Source organism: Trichechus manatus, unplaced genomic scaffold (genome assembly GCF_000243295.1).
Source record: "Trichechus manatus latirostris isolate Lorelei unplaced genomic scaffold, TriManLat1.0 scaffold00087, whole genome shotgun sequence".
In the NCBI taxonomy this organism is placed as follows: domain Eukaryota; kingdom Metazoa; phylum Chordata; class Mammalia; order Sirenia; family Trichechidae; genus Trichechus; species Trichechus manatus.
This window is the reverse complement of record NW_004444023.1, coordinates 2,388,492-2,410,190: the sequence shown is the minus strand read 5'-3', so window position 1 is coordinate 2,410,190 and position 21,699 is coordinate 2,388,492. Positions and strand designations below refer to the sequence as shown.

The 21,699-nt window shown below is 52.2% G+C and overlaps 1 protein-coding gene across 3 annotated transcripts in view; it reads left to right on the top strand.

Annotated features, from left to right (window-relative positions):
• The first annotated feature begins 1,840 nt into the window (after window positions 1-1,840).
• The window catches only part of SLC8A2 (solute carrier family 8 member A2), a 35,233-nt gene continuing 15,374 nt past the window's right edge, over window positions 1,841-21,699 (top strand). For 2 of the 3 annotated variants that reach the window (XM_004381612.1, XM_023736150.1), the window contains exons 1-3: window positions 6,263-6,937; window positions 14,840-15,510; window positions 19,852-20,274. In XM_004381612.1, coding sequence (XP_004381669.1) covers window positions 6,263-6,937; window positions 14,840-15,510; window positions 19,852-20,274 — 1,769 coding nt within the window. Of the gene's footprint in view, window positions 1,927-6,262; window positions 6,938-14,839; window positions 15,511-19,851; window positions 20,275-21,699 lie in introns of those variants that run through there. The other variant, XM_023736151.1, reaches the window with a different exon arrangement.

Below are 21,699 nucleotides of genomic sequence, written 5' to 3'. Positions count from 1 at the left end.
CCAGTGGACAGAGCAAGGGTTAGACCCCAGTAGAAAGCAGTTGAGTTTAGAGTCCAGTAGGGAGTATTGAGGCTAGACCTAGGCAGATAAAATTCAGGATAAGCCATGCTGGAAATGGCTAAGGTTAGACCTAATCTGAAGTGCCCAGTAACTGGGGGCCAGGGAGTTAAGAGACAAGGCTGAGTTGTTCAACCTGTGGCTCTAGGTATTCCTGCCCCTGTGGCCCCTTGCATGGCACCGAGAGAAGGAATAGAGGCTTTTTATCTCAGGGACCAGTGAAGGGCAGGGGTGATGGAAGAAGCCTAGCCCTCCCCCACCACAGGCCAGGAATAGAACCCAGGTCAAGAAGGTTGGGGAGGCATCCAGGCTAAGAAGGTTGGGGAGGCATCCAGGCTGGGGTGGAAGGCGAGCTCCTTTCCTCCTGGAGCAGGGACAGGTGGGACTCCTTGTGGGGGTGGGGGCAGGCACCACAATCATTCCGACCGTTCCTCTGTCTCCTGGCATGGAAGTCCAACCAGAAGGCTGACCGCTCACGCTGACAATGAAGACTGAGCCACCAGTTCTGTACAGAGGGTTTTTAGGAGAGGAGCCCACCCCTCCTTGGGCGTGTCTGTCTGCATCGCTGTCCCCCTCCTTGTCCAGAACTGGGCTGGGGCGTGGGAAGTCTCCGGGAGCTGGCAGCAGACCCAGGAGTGTGCAGCCAGGGCTGGCAGTGGGCATGGGCCTCTGGCATGAGCAAGACCGCCTCCTGCCTGTGGCCCGCCCACCTGCAGAGAATGGACACTTGGAAGCTCTCAGTTAGGTTCCGCAGGAAAGAACACTCCCATCTCCTTTGGGCTGGGAGTGGATTCCGGCGGTGGGTTTGGGGTGAGTTCAGTGATGGTGGTGTGTGTGTGTGTGTGGTGTGTGTGCACCCCAGAGAGGTGAGAGTGTCCACTTAAGGACTCACAAATTTGCATCTTCAGGAAGCTGGGTGTAGCCTAAGCGAAGTAGTTATGGGATGTAGAGCCCGAAGCCACACTGCCTGGCTTCAAATCCTGCTCCTACCACCTTGGGCAAGTCACTTCGCCTCTCTATGCCTCGGTTTCCTCATCTGTAAAATGGGGCTAATAATAGCATCTACCTCCCAGGGTGGTTACCAGGTTTAATTGTGTCAATGTACAGCAAGCACTTAAAAAATTGGTATAATGCCTGGCACCACATGGTAAGGGCTGTATGGGTGGCAGCCATTATTATTATTACTAATGGGTGCCTTTGGGGTTGTTGCTAACTTTCTGGGTGAGGTTCTGTCTGCAGGCACAGTGTGTGAATTTGGATCTGATTCCGCCTGAACATTCTTCCCCTCCTCCCAGTTCCCGAGCCTGTAACTATTTGTGGCTGCTTTTTGCATCTTTTGGCCCTCATATGGATCTGAGACTCTGTGTGTGTGCGTGTGCATGTATGACACACACACACACACACACACACGCACGCACACACACATACACACGCACGCTCTCTCGCCCTCTCCACCGCTGTCCCTCGCTTTTAGTGCTGAACTGGCCTGGCGGGTGGGTAGGAGGCTGGGCACCCTCCTCTCCCTGCTCCTACCACCCCTCCCCAAGCCTTCTCCACCTCCTGCACACTCCTCCTCTCCCCTCCCCTCTCCCTGCCTCCGCCTCCTCCCCTCCCTCTCCTGCTCCTCCTTCTCCCTCCCAGCTCTCTCCTACACCCCTCCTCCCTTCCTCCCTCTCTCGCTGACTCCCCCTCCCCCGTGTCCTTCCCCCCCCTCCTCCCTCCATCCCCTCTCACTCCCCTCCTCCCTGGCTCTCCCTCTCAGTCTCTGGCTTCTCTCTCTTTCCCTCTCTCTCTCTGTTTTTCTCGGGTGGAGTCGCCCACCACTGCTAGCCCAGTCCTGGAGGGACCTGCTCCAGGCTGTAGCCGCAGGTAAGAGTCCCCTAGTTTTGGGGGGCTTGTGGGAGGATGGTGTTACCCATGCGGCCGGGTGAGGGGTTTGAGGATCCGGGAGCTGCTTTTCCCTGATCTCATTTGGGGGTGCTGCATATCCCGGGCTCGGGTATCAGGACCCCTCAATGGGGTGAGGGCACCACTCACAGCCCCAACACCCTCAGCCCCTCCTGTACTCCAGGGAAATTGGGGGCTGGGGAAGGGGTGCCTCCTGGGTGCTGAAGGGGCGAGAACACCCCACCCCCACCCCTGTCTGGGGCAGCCCCGTCCTGCGTTCTCCACCTCCGCCCCCACCTTCCTGTGTCTGGGTCTCATCTTTCTGTCTCCACACCTCTCAGGGGTCTCTTGTGGAGTCGGAGTGCTTTTCTCTGTCTCCCTATCTCTCTCCGTCTCTCTTGTCTCTTCTCTCTGTTTCTCCCTGTGCCTGGTTCTCTTCTGTGTCTCTGGCGCTCCAGGTCTCAGTCTTTGGTTTCTCTCAGTCCCCCTCTTTCACTATCTGTGTGTTTCTCTCTGTGCCTCTGCTTTCTCCTCTGTCCCCGTGTCTCTGTCTGCTTCATCTCTGCGGGTGTCTTCCTCTCTCTTTCCTGCCTGTCTCTCTCTCTGGTCTCTATCTCTGTGTCTGGGTATTCCATCTCTGTTTCTCTCTCTCTTTTCTCTTGCTCTCCCTGGGAGCCTGTGGACGCTCCTCCTACACACCTTTATCTCCGCCCCTGGCAGAGGGAGACTTGGAGGAGGAAGATCTCCCCCCTGGAGGGGGCTCACCCAGAAGACCTGGAGCCCCCTAAATTCCTCTCCCTTCTTCAGCCTGGTGCTAGCAGAGCCTGTCTCCTCTCCCCTGCCTTGTTTCTGGGATTCTGAAGCCAGTCTTTACTGCAGTCTAACCTGTATCCTTTGCTGTAGAGACTGGACAAGTCCCTTCTGTACTCTAACCTCCTCCCTCTTCATATAGACTGGGCCGGTCTTTCCTGTAGTCTAACTTCTGTACCTCTTGCTGTTTGTCCATTCTTTCCTTAAGTGATAGGTGAGAGTCAGTGATGAGAAGGGTGTGTGAGCCTGTGCCTGCAGCCTGCTGATGCTGTGGTGGGTGTGGACTGCCTTGTGCACGGGGAGTGTGTCCACCTTCTCTGGGGCCACAGATGAGGTCACAGCCCTGTATGACGATGCCTGTGGGGGACTCAGATGGGTTTAAAAGATTGCTGGGTTATGAGTCCCACACCTGGTGTTTCTATCTCTGACTTGAAGCTGTGTGACTTGGCTGAGCCTTTTCCTAGCTCCGGTCTCAGTTCACCTACTGGTGGCTGGAGGCGTCCCTCCCAGCCCTGAACATTGGAACTCTGGGAGTGTGTGTGATCTTCAGGCTGGGACATCACGTGATTGTGAGGGAGCCATGAGCCGGTGCCCACACATTTCTCCCAGGGGCAGCGGGAACCCCCAAACCCCACCATGAGCACAGTCACCACCCACCCTCACCCCAATTGGTGGCAGCAGCTTCAGGGACAGGGTCCTACCTGGCATGCCAGACTGGGCCCACACCTCAGCCAGAAGCCCCACTCCACAGATGAGAACATGGAGGCCCAGAGAGGCATGTGAGGCAGAACTGGGGTGCTCACCACTGACACAGCTGGCCACGGGCCCACAAGGCTGGAGAGAGATGGCTCAGGGAGATGTCGCCACCTTCCTGGGACCCAGAGCTGGTGCCCGCCATCTGCCTTCCCAGCTCCTACCCTGGCTCAACCTGATCCTTTTGCCCCTGGATTCTAAACCCGGATTAGATTTCAGGACTGCTGGTGGGCAGGAGCCTGGGCAGAAGGAACCTGGCTGTCCCAGCTCTCGGAGCCAGGGCTCCGACCTATTGCTCATTCATTTCACAAACATTTATGTTAGCGCTTTCTTTCCCTGACGCCTCCCCTGCCAAGGCCCCAGTGAGAGTAAACTGGCTTTCTGCAGGAAAAGGGATTGAGCTGGCCTGCAGGCATGAGAACACCCATCGACTGTACCTGGTCTCACTTGAGGACTGCAGCAGGAGAGATAGGTGGCTGGACTTGAGGGAGACCTTCCCAGGCCATTGCCCTCTCAGAGAGAGGCAGTTAAATGCTTTAGAGGAATTCTTGACTCCTAGGTGGCCCTTATATCTCCTTAAAGCCAGGGAGGAGGGAGGGAGACGAGAGAGATCAGGAGTCTTTGCTTTGGATCCTGGTGGGTTTGCAATTATGCCTAAGTCGTGGCTAATTAGGGAGCTACTAATTAGATGTATCATTAGGGGACTTGCCAAGGGGGCTAAGTGTGTGGTGGCCCTTTAAGAATCACCTCTGTCACCCGCCCACACGTTCTCGAGCTCCGTGTGCTCTCTCTCTCTCTCACACACACACACACACACACACACACACACACACACACACTCACACACTCATTCCCTCTCTCAGGACGTTCTGTCAACTATCTGCCTCCCTCCCCACCAGGAGCTAGCTCCCAACCTGTGGGTATGTGGGCATGCGTTGAGGGGAGGTTGGTTGGGGGGAGGTTGTGGGTTAGACTCTGAGAAGAACTTTTCAGACAGAAATGGAAGTCACTTGGAGAAGTGAGTCTGGTGGCCAAGAGAGGGGTCATGGAGACTCAAAGGACACCCCCTTCCTCTCTCCTTCCCTTTTTTATAGGCTACTGGGTTACCATGGCAACATGAGGGTGGGACAGAGGAGCTAGGAGTGAAGGCCCCTCTTTCACCTGGAAAGAGAAACTGGGAGCCATGGAGTTGGCGCTGTGTGACATCGGGCAAGTTATTTCGCCTCTCTGAGCCTTCATCCTCTCCTCTGTGAAATGAGTAGGGACTCCCCAGGGGGGATGGTGTCATTTTGCAGAGGGTGGTCAGAGAAGGCTGCACTGAGGAAGTGACATCTGGAGACCTGGAGAGGAGAGGGAAAAAGACTTGTGGATATGTGGAGAAGAGTGTTCAGGAAGGGGGAACAGCATGTGCAAAGCCCCTGAGGCACGAACGTGGCTGGTGTGTTTTGAGGAGCCTTTGTCTGGTCTAGGTTTCCTCCTCCTTGATGCATGTGTGTCTGCAGAATCTAGAGTTGTGGCTCCCTGGGCCTGGAGAGCTTATCTATTTGTATAAATATATGCTCACATCTGAGGGTTGCCAGGTACGGTTGTGCAGGTTGTGCACTGCAAATGGTATTGGGCTGAAGAGGGCAAGACGGGGCTGAGCAAGGAGCCACGGACCTGGAAATGTGATTGGCTCAGAGTGAGTGGGGGGAGAGGGTGGGAGATGGGGTCAGACAGGGAAAGGGGATCAGATGTTGGGGATGATGTGAGCCAACTTGCGTTTTTGAAGGAAACCTAGATGAGACACAGAAATAGCTGCTCAAACTCAAGACCAGAGGCAGGGAGAGAAGCACTGAAACAGGACAAAAAGCCCAGCGCAGGGCCTCATACATCACAGCTGCTAAGGAGTTGTGCAATTACAGAAATTCAGAAAAAGCCCAGATCAGAGACCCAGGAGACTGGAAAGAGACTCCTGCCGCCATCATGGGGAGAGGTGCTCTGTCTCCCTCCCTAGGTGTGAGTGAGACACCCTCTAGCAGCCCCTCCCAGCTCCACCCGAGAAAAATAACCACAACACCTGTCACAGCCCAAAGCTCCAAGCAGGAGCCCTGTGAGGACAGGTGGAATCACCTGTGAATTTAGGGCCCCCAACTCACAGCCCCATACACTGCATGATACAGTTTGTGTTCTTTTGTGCTTGGCTTCATTCATCCATCATCATGTCTGTGGGATTCGTCTGTGTTGTTGGGTGTATCAAGAATCCGTTCCTTTTTCATTGCTGTGTAGTATTTCACTGCATGCTCTGTGCTGCGTGATCCATTTTACTGCTGATAGGTATCTGGGTGTGTTTCCAGACTGGAGCAATTAAAAATAAGCTGCTATGAACATTCTTGAATGCGTCTTTTGGTGGACATGTGGACATGGTTCTCTGGGGCACATAGACCGAGGAGCAGAATTGCTGGGTTGTAGGATGCATGATGTTCAGCTGCCATAGACAGCCAAATTGTTCCCCAATTTCTGTCCACGCGAACAGTGCAGGAGTATTCCTCTGTCTTGCTTGGTCTTTCTGTGCCTTTCTCTCTTGCTGGCTTTCTCTGTGTTTCTTTGTCTCTCTGTCTCTGCGTGTGTCCCTCCGTTTCTATCCTCCCTGTGTTGGTCCTCAGTTTCCCTCCCATGCTCCACCCCCAACAAGCCTTGACTCCGCGTGATGGGGAGGGGTTTGCTTGACTCACCTGGACCCCTGCTTCCCCTCCACAGGACCCCACCACCCCCCATGGCTCGCCTGGCCTTGGTGGGGGTCGCACTCCTCCTGGGGGCCCCCCCTTGCTTGGGGGTGGCCACCCCGACCCCCTCCCCACCGCCTCCCCCGGCCAATGACAGCGATGCTAGCACGGGGGGCTGCCACGGCTCCAACCGCTGCCAGCCGGGGGTCCTGCTGCCCGTGTGGGAGCCCGACGACCCGTCTCTGGGTGACAAGGTGGCGCGGGCCGTTGTCTACTTTGTGGCCATGGTCTACATGTTCCTGGGCGTGTCCATCATCGCTGACCGCTTCATGGCGTCCATCGAGGTCATCACGTCCAAGGAGAAGGAGATCACCATCACCAAGGCCAACGGTGAGACCAGTGTGGGCACTGTCCGCATCTGGAATGAGACTGTGTCCAACCTTACGCTCATGGCTCTGGGCTCCTCGGCGCCTGAGATCCTGCTGTCGGTCATTGAGGTCTGTGGCCACAACTTCCAGGCAGGCGAGCTGGGCCCGGGCACCATCGTGGGCAGCGCTGCCTTCAACATGTTTGTGGTCATTGCTGTGTGTGTCTATGTCATCCCGGCTGGTGAGAGCCGCAAGATCAAGCACCTGAGAGTCTTCTTCGTCACTGCCTCCTGGAGTATCTTCGCCTATGTCTGGCTTTATCTCATCCTTGCCGTCTTTTCCCCGGGTGTGGTACAGGTGAGCAAAGACCCACGAACCTCCTCCTTAATGCATGTGTGTCTGCAGAATCCAGAGGGGTGACTACCTAGGTTTGGAGAACTTGTGTATTTGCATAAATGCATGCTCATGTCTGAGGGCCTTCAGGTATGGTTGGCCAGGTTGTGCACTGTGCAATGGTATTGGGCGGAAGAGGGAAGTTGGAGCTGGAATCCATCCTATGCTCCTAAACCTTGTCTCTGGATGGCGTTGCAGGCCCTGGCAGGGGCTCATCTGCCCAGAGGGGGCGCTGTTTTGCAATGTATCCACTCAGATTTTGTAATGTACTCACTGAGAAGGGGCACCTTTTAATGCTCACAGAGGCGCCGTACATACTAGCAGAGTCCCTGTGATCTGTATAATGCATGCTGCAGTTCACAGCCCAGCCAGGTATTGGCCAAGTATGTTCACATGTTTTCCTACACCCCCTTCCTTTTGCATAATTTATTCCTGCTCTTGCAATAAGGCATCCCCCTTCTGCATAATTCATGCTCAGCTTGCATAATCCAGCCTGGTGTTTTCTGACAGGGATAATCAGTTTGGGTGACTTGGTGTGATTTGCATAATTTATCCATGGATGTTTATGGAGACATGCGCATATCTGCATAATCTAGCTCCGTCTTTGCCAGAGATGCAGTCGTGCTTTGCATAACTCTTTCATTATTCATCCTTGATTTCTGACGTTGGGATCATTTATGCCACTTCAGTGTAATCTATACTCACATGTCATCTGATGTAGGTATAAATACAGTGACCACTTTGCATAATTTATCCCAGTAGTGAGACAAAATTTCAACCCGCAGCTGTATAATTTACACTGACACTTGCATAATTTATACCAACATTTGCATAATTATTTGCCCAGCATTTTAACCTGCATACTCCATGGTCCATTTGACTGATTTATTTCCCACAATCCCACTGCAGCCATCCATATTTGTATAAATGATTGTGGGCTTGGCCTAATTCATTCTCATGCATGCATAATTTATGTAAGGGGGCCTAAGATTTGTTCATACATGTGTGTGATCTATTCATGCCTTTCTGTCAGGTTTTTTCCAGTTATAGTTTTTCCCAGGAAGGGTCTGAAGCTACAGGTATAAAAATGCTTTGCAGATGATGTAATAAAGGCAGAACCGAGGGATCAGAAACCACAGTGAGGAAAGGGGGTGAGAGTAGCCCCAGAAGACAGGATGAGAGAGGGAGAGAAGAGTTACTGCAGCTGACCCATGGCTGTAGCGCTGAGCTTCCTGGCTGCCATGGCGAAAAGTGCTGACTGATGCGTCACAGAGTTCTCATGTGCTGTTAAAAAGGATGGTGTTAAGAAGGCTGTGAAAAAGAATTGTAGACACCATGGCAAGAGGTGTGGTAGGCGTGGGTATAGAGAAGATGTTTCTCTGAGAAGGAGCTGACTGAGCTGTAGGGAAGAGAGAAAGAGAATAAAACGTCACAACTCTTGGTAGAGAAGCAACCACGGGGGATCCCTCTGGGAATAATATGTAAACCAGCATTATGGGACATTTCCACTAAAGACCTGGAAGAACTGGGGTTAGATAAAGATGACCCCAATTCCTCCCAGATACAGTATGCTGGATGAGTGAGAGGACAGGGTCTTAGCTCTGGATTTTCTCCAGAATTGCTGTGTGACCTTAGGCAAAGCCATACCCTGTCTGGGCCTCAGTTTTCACACCTGAACCATAGACAGGATTGAACTAGACCAGTGGTTCTTGACTATTTATACCCAATGCCTTCTTTTTATAGCAAATATTTTATTACATCCCCTTTGCTGTTAGATACTACTAAGACGCTCCTACTCTGAAATTCTTAAATAATAGAAGAGAGGTCTTGTAGCCTCAGGGTTTGGTGCACAGACCATAGAGCCAGATGGCCTCGATTCACATCCCACCTTTGCTGCTTATTAGCTATGTGACCTAGTTACTTAGCTTCTCTGTGCCTCAGTTTCCCCACCTATAAAATGGGGGTCATCAGAGTACCTGCCTCATTGAGGCTGCCATGAAGAACAACTGGATTGCTATGTGTGGAAGGGCTTCCAACAGTGTTCCTGGAACAGAGCCAATGTTAGCTATTCTTACCATTAATTAATTTGTCTGTACAGGAGGGAGGAGGAGCCTAGTGCTTGGCTGCTAACTGAAAGGTCAGCGGTTCGAACCCACCAGCCACTCTGAGGGAGAAAGATGTGGCAGTCTGCTTCTGTAAAGATTACAGCTTAGGAAACCCTGTGGGGCAGTTCTACTCTGTCACTATGAGTCGGAATTGACTCAACGGCAACAGGTTTGGGTTTTTCTCGGTATACTTGTGGGAAGGAGCCCTGGTGGCACAACAGTTAAGAGCTTGGCTGCTAACTGAAAGGTTGGCTGTTCAAACCCCACCAGCGACTCCACAGGAGAAAGACCTGGTGATCTGCTCCTGTAAAGATTACAGCCTAGAAAACCATATTGGGACAGTTCTACTCTGTCACATGGGGTCGCCATGAGTCAGAATCGACGGCATCTAACAACAATACACATGGGAGTCCCAGAAACCAAAATCGTTGCCATCGAGTTGATTCCAACTCACAGCGACCCTATAGGACAGAGTAGAACTGCCCCATAGGGTTTCTGAGGAGCAGCTGGTGGATTCGAACTGCCGACCTTTTGGTTAGCAGCCAAGCTCTTAACTACTGTGCCGCCTGGGCTCCTCATAGGAGTCCCAGGGCAGTACAAATGGTTTAGTGCTTGGCTGCTAACTGGAAAAGTTTGAGTCCACCCAGAGGTGCCTAGGAAGAAAGGCATGGTGATCTATTTCTGAAAAATCAGCCATTTAAAACCCTATGGACACCCTTCAGCCAAAGATTAGATGGGCCTGTAAAACAAAACAAGACTAAATGGGTACCTCAGCCCAGGGGCAAGGACGAGAAGGCAGAAGGGGACAGGAAAGCTGGTAATAGGGAACCCAATGTCGAGAAGGGAGAATGTTGACAAGTCGTGGGGTTGACAACCAATGTTACAAAACAATATGTCTATTAATTGTTTAATGAGAAACTAGTTTGCTTTGTAAACCTTCATCTAAAGTACAATAAAAAAACTAAAAACAAATAGAAAGAAAGGAAACCCTATGGAGCGTTTCATGGGACATCCCAGTTAATTGGCCTAATAATTAGTGCCTCTGTTCTACCTCCTCCTTCGATTTGTAGCGCCTGGGGTATTCAAAGCTTGGAAGCCGCCATCCAAGGTACAACAATTGGTCTCTATTCGCCTGGAAAACCGGAGTAACAAGGAGAGTCAGGAATAGGAGGAGGATATGGAATGTGTGGCTAATTGCCTCCATGAACAACCGCCTCCTCAACCATGAGACCAGAAGAACTGGATGGTGCCCGGCTACCATTACTGAACATTTTGATCAAAGATTCTGTAGAAGAATCCTGATTAAAAGAGAGAAAATGCAGAACAGACTTTCAAATTCTCATGGACTCCAGATTTCTTGGAGCCATGAAGGTTGGATGAACCCCTGAAACTATTGCCCTGAGATAATCTTTAAACCTTAAAGCAAAAATATCCCCTGAAATCTTCTTAAATCCAAATAATAGTTTCGCTTAACTAGTAAAGAATGTCTGCCTTGAGCATTATGCTCCTTTAAGAGCTATCTATATGGAATCAAACTGACAACAGCAACTCGGAAGATTAGATAGGAACATTAGGGGGCAGTGAATTTATGTTAATAGGGGAGGAACAACTCAGAAAAGGAGGGTGAGAATGGTTGCACAACTCGAAGAATGTCACTAAATGGTACGTGTAGAAACTGTTGAATTGTTGTATGTTTTGCTGTGTATATTCTCAACAACAGAATAAATAAAATTACATTAAAAAGAAAACCCTGTGGAGCACAGTTCTACTCTGACGCACGTGGGGTTGCCATGAGTCAAGAATCAACTCCCCAGCAACTGGTTGTTATACATGTGGCTTCTCTAAAAAGTCAGTATAATGCCCTAACTGGGATATAAAGAAAAGTCATCTAAAATACAACAGTCTGCGTTTCCACATGTAAATGCTGCGACGTAACGAGGGAGAAGGCATAATGAGAGAGTCAGATGCCGGCATTTACTGAGTGGCACAAACGGTTTGCGCTTGATGACTAACCGAAAGGTTGGCAGTTCAAATCCACCCAGCGGTGCCACGGAAGAAAGGCCTGTCGAACTACTTCCAAAAGGTCACAACTTTGGAAACACTGTGGAGCAGTTTGACTCTCTGACACACACGAGGTCGCCATGAGTCGGAATCGACTTGATGGCAACAGGTTCGGGTTGTTGTTGTTGTTTTTTTTTTTTCGGTTTGAGTTTAAGAGAAAGAAAAAGAAACCATTCTATGCAAAAAGTAGAGCCTGAGGAGCAGGTAGCTACCAGGTTAAAAATGAGTGTATTCAGCATATATGAGACCACGCAAGAAAGTACTTCTCGTGTACATAAAACAGAGTTGAGTTGAGTTGTTGTTGTTAGGTGCTGTGGAGTCGATTCTGACTCATAGCGACCCCTTGTGACAGAGTAAAACTGCCCCATAGGGCTTTCTAGGCTGTGATCTTTACGGGAGCAGATCGATAGGTCTTTCTCCCGTGGAGCTGCTGGGTGGGTGGGTTCGAACCGCCAACCTTGCGATTCACAGCCAAGCGCTTGACCATTGGACCATCAGGGCTTCTTGAGTGGAGCGCTGGAGTTGGACATTCGACTCAGATAATGATGAACAGGGTTTTCATTGACGTGAGTGGCCAGTGAACGTTCTCAAGTCAAGCAGGACATAAGACAATTCTGTATTGTGTGGGACTGTCCCCATGACTCACTAGATGTCAACAGGACGTTAAATGTCAGGACAATATGCCCCTCCCCAGTTACGGTGGGAGGTCCCTGGCTGGCGTAAATGATTCAGCGCTTGACTGCCAGCCAAAGGTTGGAGGTTCGAGTCTACCCAGAGGTGCCTCAGTAGAAAGGCCTGGTGATCTACTTCAGAAAAATCAGTCATTGAAAGCCGTATAGAGTACAGTACTACTCTGACACACATGGGGTCGCCATGAGTTGGAGTCGACTCCACGACAACAGGTAATTATGGTCACAACCAATAAACATCCCCAGGTTTCCAATACCCCCTCTCTCAGTGGGAATGAGTCTCACTCCCCTCCCTGGGGTCACGTTCACAGCACTCGGTGGGGGGGGCATAGAAGGAGGATGAGGGTGCCAAGCTTCTAGGATCACTTTTTATTTACCTGCAGGGAGGAAAACAAATCTTAGGGGTTTGAGATTTTCTTCTGATTAACAGAGAATTCCCCCACAGTATATATAGGGGGTCAGTTCAATTAATATAAGGTGAGAGAGTTCATTTTACAAATTGTACTGAAAATTGGGTTTCTTTTCACAAGCCAGCCTGGTGGCTTTATATGAGTTTACTGGCTCCAAGTCTTGCCTTTTCTCTGAAACATCAGTCAACACAGGGACCATACGATGTGGAGACTGGATCTTAAAAGGTATTTTCTCTACCAGGCTCATTTTTTAAGGTACTTCTATAACCAAAAGGTCGGCAGTTCGAATCCACCAGCTGCTCCTTGGAAACCCTAAGGGCCAGTTCTACTCTGTCCTGTAGGGTCACTATGAGTCGGAATCAACTCGATGAGAATGGGTCAGTGTAAATACTCTTTAATCATTTCTTCCTTATCTTTACTGAGAAAGGTAACATTTGGGTTTTTTACATGACTGTTTTCAAGGCAAACTTCCAAGTCTTGGTGGAGGGTTTCCATGGTGTGCTCAGGCGTGTGCATGTGGTGGGCAGTGAGAAGACTGAGTCCTGGCCTTGAATAAACAGAAGATACAATAAACACAAACAACAAAACAGCTGCCGAGGAGTTGATCCCAATTCATGGTGACCCTGTGTGTGTCAGAGTAGAACTGTGCTCCATAGGGGTTTCAATGGCTGATTTGTCAGAAATCAATCACAGGCCTTTCTTCCAAGGCGCCTCCAAGTGGACTCGAACCTCCAGCCTTTCGGTTAGCAGCAGAGCTTGGTAACCATTACTGATACCAGCAGTAATAAAGGTGATGTGAATTCCATGTCTTGAGTATTATTTTCCACGTGCCAGGAACCGACAATGTTAAATGCTAGGGCTGCATAAGTTCATTCTGTCCTGAGGATGTTCCCGTTTTACAGATGAAGAGACTGAGACCGGCATCCTTCTTCTGGAAGCAGGATCTGAACTCAGAGCTGCCTTGCCTCTCTGGGGAGGCAGCACACCAACATGGGAACTTGTTTTATGAGGCTGAGACGTGATGAGCTGAACTTGTGCTTCTTTTAGAGCTGTGGTCCTGTCCGCAAGGGGGGACTCTGGCAAGAGCTGCAGTTACTGGGGGGCAACAGAGGAAAGGCTTTGGGAGAAGTGAGCAGAGAGGAGACCAGAGACAATGGGTGGGCGTGGGGAAGTGGGAGCTGTCCCAGGAGGAAAGGAGCAATGGAGCAGGGAGAAACGAGATGGAGGGAGAGAGAGAGGCAGGAAGAGAGCCAGGCTCTGCCTCTTGACAGGGGCTGGGACTGCAAGGCGGGGACATGTCTGTTGCATGGTGGTGGCTGAGGATGTCTGGGTCCTCGGCACCTAGGAGGGGTGGTCCTCCGTGTGATAAAAGGTGGGTGGATGGATGAATGAGGAGATCAGGAGAGAGACAGGCAGAGAGAGGGAGAGAGAAAGACCCAGAGAAGAGACAGAGAGAGAGAGGGAGAAGTAGCTCTGGAGAGACACAGATATTGAAAGAGAGGAGAGAACTGTGGAGCACATCACCAGGAAAAGAGACAGGTATCTACAAGAAGATATAACAGAAGAACGTGGAGACAGGAGACAGTGGCAACAAGAAAGAATGAGAGAGAAAGTGGAAGAAAGACAGGAGGAGAAAAGGAAAAAACGAATTGGGATACAGTGAATGAGACAGAGGCAGGGAGAGAGAGGCAGAGACAGAGAGAGATGCGGAGAGGCAGAGATGAGCAGAGACAAGAGCCAGAGAGAGACAAAAAGAGAGGGACAGGGACAGAGAGAAAGGTGTAGACAGACGAGAGAGAAAAATGGGGCTAATGTGTGAGAGACAGAAGGAAGCAGGCAGGGAGAGATGGGGAGAGGCAGAGATGAACAGAGACAAGAGCAAAATGAAAAAAAAAACAAAAACCAAACCCATTGACGTCGAGTTGATTCCGACTCATAGCGACCCCATAGCAGACTGCCACACCTTTCTGGCGGAGCCTCTGGTGGTTTCAAACCGCCGACCTTTCAGTTAGTAGTAGATTGCTTTAAGCACTGCGCCACCAGGACTCCTTTAAGAGCAAAACAGAGAAAAAGAGGGACAGAGTCAGAAAGGAAGACATGGAGAGAGATGGGGAGAGGGAGAGAGAAATGGGGGTGGGGTGAGAGAGAGAAAGAGAAAAACAGAAACAGAAATAGGGAGAGGCAGAAATGAACAGAGACAAGAGCAAAATAGAGAGAAAGGGACAGAGAAAGAGAGGTGGAGAGAGAGAAATGGGGGGGTAATGTGTGTGTGTGTGCATGTGTGTGTCTGAGAGAGAGAGAGAGAAGCAGACAAACATAAATGGGGAGAGACAGAGATGAATAGACGACAGCAAAATAGGGAGAGACAGAAAGGAAGAGTTGGTGAGAGGTGGAGAGCAGGAGTGGAATGGTGGTGATAGGGAGGCAGGGATGGAGGGGAGACATTGAGAGACACCAGAGGCGGGGGAGCCGGGGCAGGGAGGCGCAGGCGGGCGTCTCCTGGCGAGGGGGCCAGGGCAGGTGGCTGGTGGGCGCCCCCTGGCGGCAGGGGCGGAGCGGGCGCCCCCTGGCTGCCTGTCCTGACGCCGCGGCCACCCGCAGGTGTGGGAGGCGCTGCTGACCCTGATCTTCTTCCCGGTGTGCGTGGTGTTCGCCTGGATGGCTGACAAGCGGCTGCTCTTCTACAAGTACGTGTACAAGCGCTACCGCACTGACCCGCGCAGCGGCATCATCATTGGCGCCGAGGGCGACCCGCCGAAGAGCATTGAGCTGGACGGCACGTTTGTGGGCGCCGCCGAGGGGCTGGGGGCCGAGCTGGGCGGCCTGGGCCCGTGTCCGGCCGAGGCGCGTGAGCTGGACGCCAGCCGCCGCGAGGTCATCCAGATCCTTAAGGACCTCAAGCAGAAACACCCGGACAAGGACCTGGAGCAACTGGTGGGCATCGCCAACTACTACGCGCTGTTGCACCAGCAGAAGAGCCGCGCCTTCTACCGCATCCAGGCCACCCGGCTGATGACCGGCGCGGGCAACGTGCTGCGCAGACACGCGGCGGACGCTTCGCGCAGGGCCACCCCGGCCGAGGGCCCCGGCGAGGACGAGGACGACGGCGCCAGCCGCATCTTCTTCGAGCCCAGCCTCTACCACTGCCTGGAGAACTGCGGCTCGGTGCTGCTCTCCGTCACCTGCCAGGGCGGTGAGGGCAACAGCACCTTCTATGTGGACTACCGCACCGAGGACGGCTCGGCCAAGGCCGGCTCTGACTACGAATACAGGTGGGTGCCCGGGCCCCCTGGCCTCCTTGGGCGGTTGGGCAGGGAGGGTTGGTTGTTTGCAGATCTTGCTGGCCTGCCTCCTGGCAGCTTCCAGAGCCCACCCTTACCCTGTTGTGGGCAGACCTGCAGTATCCATTTGTTGGCTGCTTCCTCCCTCCCTCCTTCTCTCCTTTCTTCCCTCCCTCCCTCCCTCTTTTCCTTCCTTCTTCATGAACAAAAGAATCCACATCCATCCACCTCCCTTGGTTGTGGAAAAGCCATTCACCATCTTCGGGCTTCCATTCGTTGAGTCATTCATTCATTCGTTCTTCATGAACAAACAAATCCATCCCCATTCACCTCTCCTACCTGTCCCTCCCCAGCCTTCCCCAGTGGGCACAGCTTTTCGCAGGTCTTTGTTCTGTCAACCAGTAGCATGGGATCCCACTGGTCACCCATGACCTCGTCCCTCCAACCTCCCCCACCATCCCACATCTAGCAGCCTCTTTCTGTTGTCGAAAAGCCATTCACCATCTTGGGCATTCATGCATTTGTTCATTCATTCATTCTTCATGAACAAATGAATCCACCCCTATCCACCTCTCCTACTTGCTCCTCTCAGCCTGTCCCAGTGGGCACAGCTGTTCACATGTCTTTGTTCTGCCATCCAGTAGCATGGGATCCTTTTGTCCACTTATGACTTTCTCCCTCCAACCTCCCCCACCATCCCACGTCTGCCAGCTTCCCATTCACCATCATGGGAATTGCTGTCACTCAATAATCTTTTCACCTTTCCACTCCTTCCCACACCCCTAGTCTACCTTGCCCCCATCTAAAACCCTGAACCCTGAGACACTCTCTCACTTGAACTTGGGACTGAGATGTTTGAGATGTAGGAGTAAATGCTGCTTGATGGTGCAACCAAAGAGCTAGGGATAGCCGTCACCTTCCTAACTGTCCCCCTGCTCCCATCCCAGTCAACATTCACAGACCTGGCATCACTTATCAAGGCAGCTTATGCCCAGGACTAAGAGGCAGAAGACCTGGGTTCTAGTCCAAGCTTAGCCCTGGACCCTGTTCTTTTGATAAGTCTCTGCCTCAGTCTGAGCAGGCAGGGCTGTCATGTGTAATTATTGAGGTTGTGTACTGCACAAGAGCACCCTATTTAAGGAAACGCTATTCACATAGTAGACATTGTAGATTTCTATGTCTATTATGACAATTTGCTGACTCATGGAAATAGTGTCTTGAAGAATGGATGCCTTTTTCTAATTTGGCACATGGGCTAGGGTGGCCCTGTAGGCCTCAGTTTCTCCAAATTAAACATGATGTCTTGAGTCCCCCAAACAGCACAGCTTTTCTAAGATTCTGCAGTTTAAGCCCCTATGATCTTAAGATACCAAGGGTTTAAAGTTCTAAGATTCCAAGATTCCAACATTTTGGTTAAGTTCCTGACTACTAGCTCAAAGGTTGGTGGTTTGAACACACCCAGAGGAGCCCCAGAAGACAGGCCTGGCAATCTGCTTCCAAAAGGTCACAGCCTTGAAAACCCTATGGAGCAGTTCTACTCTGCACACATGGGGTCACCGTGAGTGGGGATCAGCTCAACAGCAACTAACAGCAGTAACATCCTTACCCCAAGTGATCTCTGATTCGATGGTCCTGAGATTTGTGTCTTCTCAGATTCCTGTTGGAACAGAAGTCCTGTGAATCTAGCCTTCTAATTTTTTGATGCGTGGCTTCTAAAATCCCCACATTCTTTTTATCCCGAACTTCTTATTCTGAAAAAAATTCACACCTACAGAAGGGCTGCAAGGACAGTTTGATGAACTCTCCTATACACTTCTCCCAGATTCACCAATTTGTTCACATCTTATCCTTTTTGCTTTCTCTCTCTTGAATATAGAATAATATTAATAATTGTGGAAATGTATGAGAGTGAGCTGCAAACATCAGGATGCTTCACCCCTAAATACTTGACCATCATCCCCTAAGAATAACGACATTCTCCTACATAATCACAATATGATGATCACACTCAGGAAATTTAACATGGAATCAATATTGTTAACCAATCTTCAGTCTATGTTCACATGTCCCAGTAATGTCCTTTATGGCTGCTTCTTCCTTCCCTCTCTCTCTCTCTCTCTCCCTCCCTCTTTCCCTTCTCATCCAATCCAGAACCACTTATTGCATTTGATTGTCAGGTCTCTTTAATCTCCTTCAGTCTGGATCAGTTCCTCAACCTTTCCATGACTTTTGGGACCCTGACCCTTTCAAGATGACAGGCCAGTGACTTTGTAGAATGATCCTCAATTTGGGTTTGTCTTGTTTCTCATGATTAGATTCAGGTGGTCCACTTTGAGCAGGAATCCCATGAAGTGGTGCTGTGTCCTCCTCATTGCATCACATCAGGAGGCACGCGATGCCCATGTGTCCCATTACTGGTGGTGTCCACTTTGGTAAAGATGGTCCTATGGGGCAGTGATTGTTCAGTGGTAGAATTTTCACCTTCCATGTGGGAGACCCAGATTTGGTTCCTGGCCAATGCACCTCCTGCACAGCCACCACCTGTCCGTCAGTGGAGGCTTGCATGTTTCTATGATGCTGAACAGGTTTCAGCTGAGCTTCCAGACTCAAATGGAGTAGGAAGAAAGGCCTGGCAATATACTTCCAAAAATCAGCCAGTGAAAACCCTATGGATCACAAGGGTCTGATCCCGTTGTGTACGGGGTCTCCATGAGTCGAGGGCTGATTCAAGGGCAGCTAACAACAACAATAATAGTAACAATAGTGAACATTTACCAATCACAAGGCACATTTCAGAAACAGCACTGAGCCCCTGACGTGCATGGTGGGAAGGACTAGGAGGAGATGACAGATTTTCCAGATTCATTAACACCCCAGAGTCATTTGCTGCCCTCAGCCCTGCCAGGAGGAGCTCAGTCATCCTCTGTCCCCTCTCAAAGCTTCACCCTGACCAATCTAATGCTACTGCCTCACTCCCCACCTCCATCAAGAGGACCTGCTTCAGAGCCTTACACAACTGTCCCTCTTTTAAACCCGTATCAGGTTATGTCCCTCATCTGCTCAGAAACCCCGCCCCCCTTTGGAGTAAACACCCAAGTGCTCACCAAGGGCAACCAAGGCCCTAGAAGAGCTGCCCGTTGCCTCTCTGACATCTCCCATCTTCTCCTCTCGCTCCCTCCGCTCCAGCTACACTGGTCTCCATCTCTGTTTCTCGAACACTCCAGGCCTCAGGACCTTTGCACTGGCTGTTCCCTCTACCAGGAACACTGTTCCCCCAGATCTCCACACAGCCCTCTCCCCTCACTCTCTACTCTCTCTCCTGTTTTTCTCCATAGCACCTGACGTTATACTGTATAATTATTATCTAACCCCTGCACTTCGATGGAAGCCCCACCAAGACAGGGACTTTTGTCTGATCTGGTTTTGGGCCATTTCCTCAGCACTTTAGGATAGTGCCTGGCACACAATCGGAGCACCATCCTTATCTGTTGGATGAATAAACTGTAATTAAATCATTCAATATGTAATTGTTACTGTGATATGGCTCTCCCATGGTGGGGCTGTGAGCCTTGTGAGGACAGGATCTGGTCACTGCTGTGTCCCCAGCTACCACTTAGCACAGGGCCAGACACTGAGCAGGCAGTTGGGGAGTGTTTGTTGAATGAATGATGGCAAGTTAAGGAGTGCAGAGTTTCTCTGGAGAGCACCTGGGAGCACAGAAAGGTTTTATTGGGGGAGTGACTAAGTCAGTTCTGTCCCCGGCTACTCAAAGTGTGGTCCACGGACCAGGAGAATCTGCATCCCATGTGAGACATGTAGTCCTGAGCTCTGGAAGCAAAATCTGCATTTTAAACAAGATCCCCAGGGGATTCGTGTGCACATGGAGGATATGTGGAATACTCTATCCTCTCTGGGACTTTCCATGTGCGGTTCCCTCTGCCTGGAGCCTCCTTCTGCATTAAGTCCCCTCTTCTGGCAGCCTGCTGTGATCTCACCCTCATCATCTGTTTCATGCCTGCCCTCCTAATACCCATGAGTTCATGGGGGGAGGGACCAACTCTGTCTCGTTAACCCTTCTGCATCCCCTCCTCCAGGAGGGCCACCTTGATTCACCCTCAGTATTACTTGTTTAATGCCTGTTCACCCTCACACTTGTGAGCTCTCCTGCGGCACCCCCTCCTCCGGGAAGCCTGCCCAGGCTACCCCCATCCCGCGCTTGCACACACGCGCGCGCGCGCGCGCGCACACACACACACACACACACACACACACACACACACACACAGCCGCTGCCCGACCGTCACCCTGTTCTCCCCTCCCTCCCCACTGCAGCGAGGGCACGCTGGTGTTTAAGCCAGGCGAGACCCTGAAGGAGCTGCGCATCGGCATCATCGACGACGACATCTTTGAGGAGGACGAGCACTTCTTCGTGCGGCTGCTGAACCTGCGCGTGGGAGACGCGCAAGGCATGTTCGAGCCCGACGGCGGCGGACGGCCCAAGGGGCGGCTGGTGGCGCCGCAGCTGGCCACCGTCACCATCCTGGACGACGACCACGCGGGCATCTTCTCCTTCCAGGACCGCCTGCTGCACGTGAGCGAGTGCATGGGCACCGTGGACGTGCGCGTGGTGCGCAGCTCGGGCGCGCGCGGCACCGTGCGCCTGCCCTACCGCACGGTGGACGGCACGGCACGAGGCGGCGGCGTCCACTACGAGGATGCGTGCGGCGAGCTCGAGTTCGGCGACGACGAGACCATGTGAGCGCGCGGGCTGGGAGACGGGGCGAGGCTGCGGAAAGATGGGATGGGGCCAGGAGACGGGGCGGGGCCGGGGAAATGGGGCGGGGCCAGGGGACGGGGCGGGGCTGTGGACTGGGCAGGGCCCGGGAGATGGGTCAGGGTTGGAGAGATGGGGCAGGGCTGGGGGGATGGGGCGGAGCCCTGGTGGGGCAGTGCAGTGAGATCGATGGAGCTAGGAGTGGGGTCGGGGAGGGGGCAGGGTTGTAGACGGAGGCGAGGGCCAGAGAGGTTCTGAGGCAAGAGTGAGAGAGCCAGAGCAGGACGGTGCCCTGAAATGGGTGGGGCTGGGGAGGCAGGGCAGGTTCAGCAGAGGAGTGGGACAAGGGAGAGGAGAGAGGAGGCGGGGCAAGGGAGGAGCTACGGAGATAGGGCAGGGCCAAGTAGAAGTAGGGGCAGGGGGACAGGGCTGGGTAAAGGTGGGGCCTGGGGAGGGGGCGGGGCCCGGGTGAGGGGGCGGGGCTCGGGAGAGGGAGGCCACTTTTGAGGAGAGAATGGTGGGGTCTGCTGAGGAAGGAGGCTGGAGAGCGGAGGGAGGGCGAGGTGAGGAGTGATAGGATGGGAGAAGGAATAGGAGCCTGAGGAAGGGGAGTTCTCGGGGGCTTGATTGGTAGCTGGTGGAGATAAGAGTGTGGCCTGAGAAGGGGGCGGCCTCATGGAGATTAGGGGTGGGTCCTGTTAAGATGGAACAGTGTGGACATGGGGTTGTGGAGAAGGGGCAGGACTTGGGGAACTAAGGAAGCCTAGGAAGAAGGCGGGGCTAAGGAAATGGGGCGGGACTTGGGGTGGAAATGGAGTAAGGGGTGGGGCTTGTGGTTTTGGGGAAGATCCTGGGGGAATAGCGAGACCTGGTGGCGCAGTGGTTAAGAGCTTGGCTGCTAACCAAAAAGTTAGTAGTTCAAACCCACCAGCCCCTCCGGGGGAGAAAGATGTGGCAATCTACTGTAAAGATTACAACCTTGGAAACCTTATGGGGCAGTTCTACTCTGTCCTTTAGGGTCACTATGAGTCGGAATCAGCTCGATGGCAGTGGGTGGTGGTGGGTAAGAGGCGTGTGGGTAAGGCTTTGGGAAAAGATGAAGTAGGAATAAGGGGGCCTAGGAAGGTGGGGGCAGGACCTAGGAGACAGTTGGGGGACTGGAGGGCTGGGATTTGGGGAGGCGGAACAGGGTCTGGGGAGATAGGGTGGACTCACAGATACACACGTGTAGACACACAGACTACACAGATTAACACAAAGCCACATAAACACAGACACACAGGAACGTACAGACAGACACACATAAAGTCACAGACACACACAGTAAAACAGAATCATGGCTATTCTTCCGCCCAGACACCAGCCACCCCCTTACCCAGATGTCCGCAGCCTCACCTCCCCCGCCC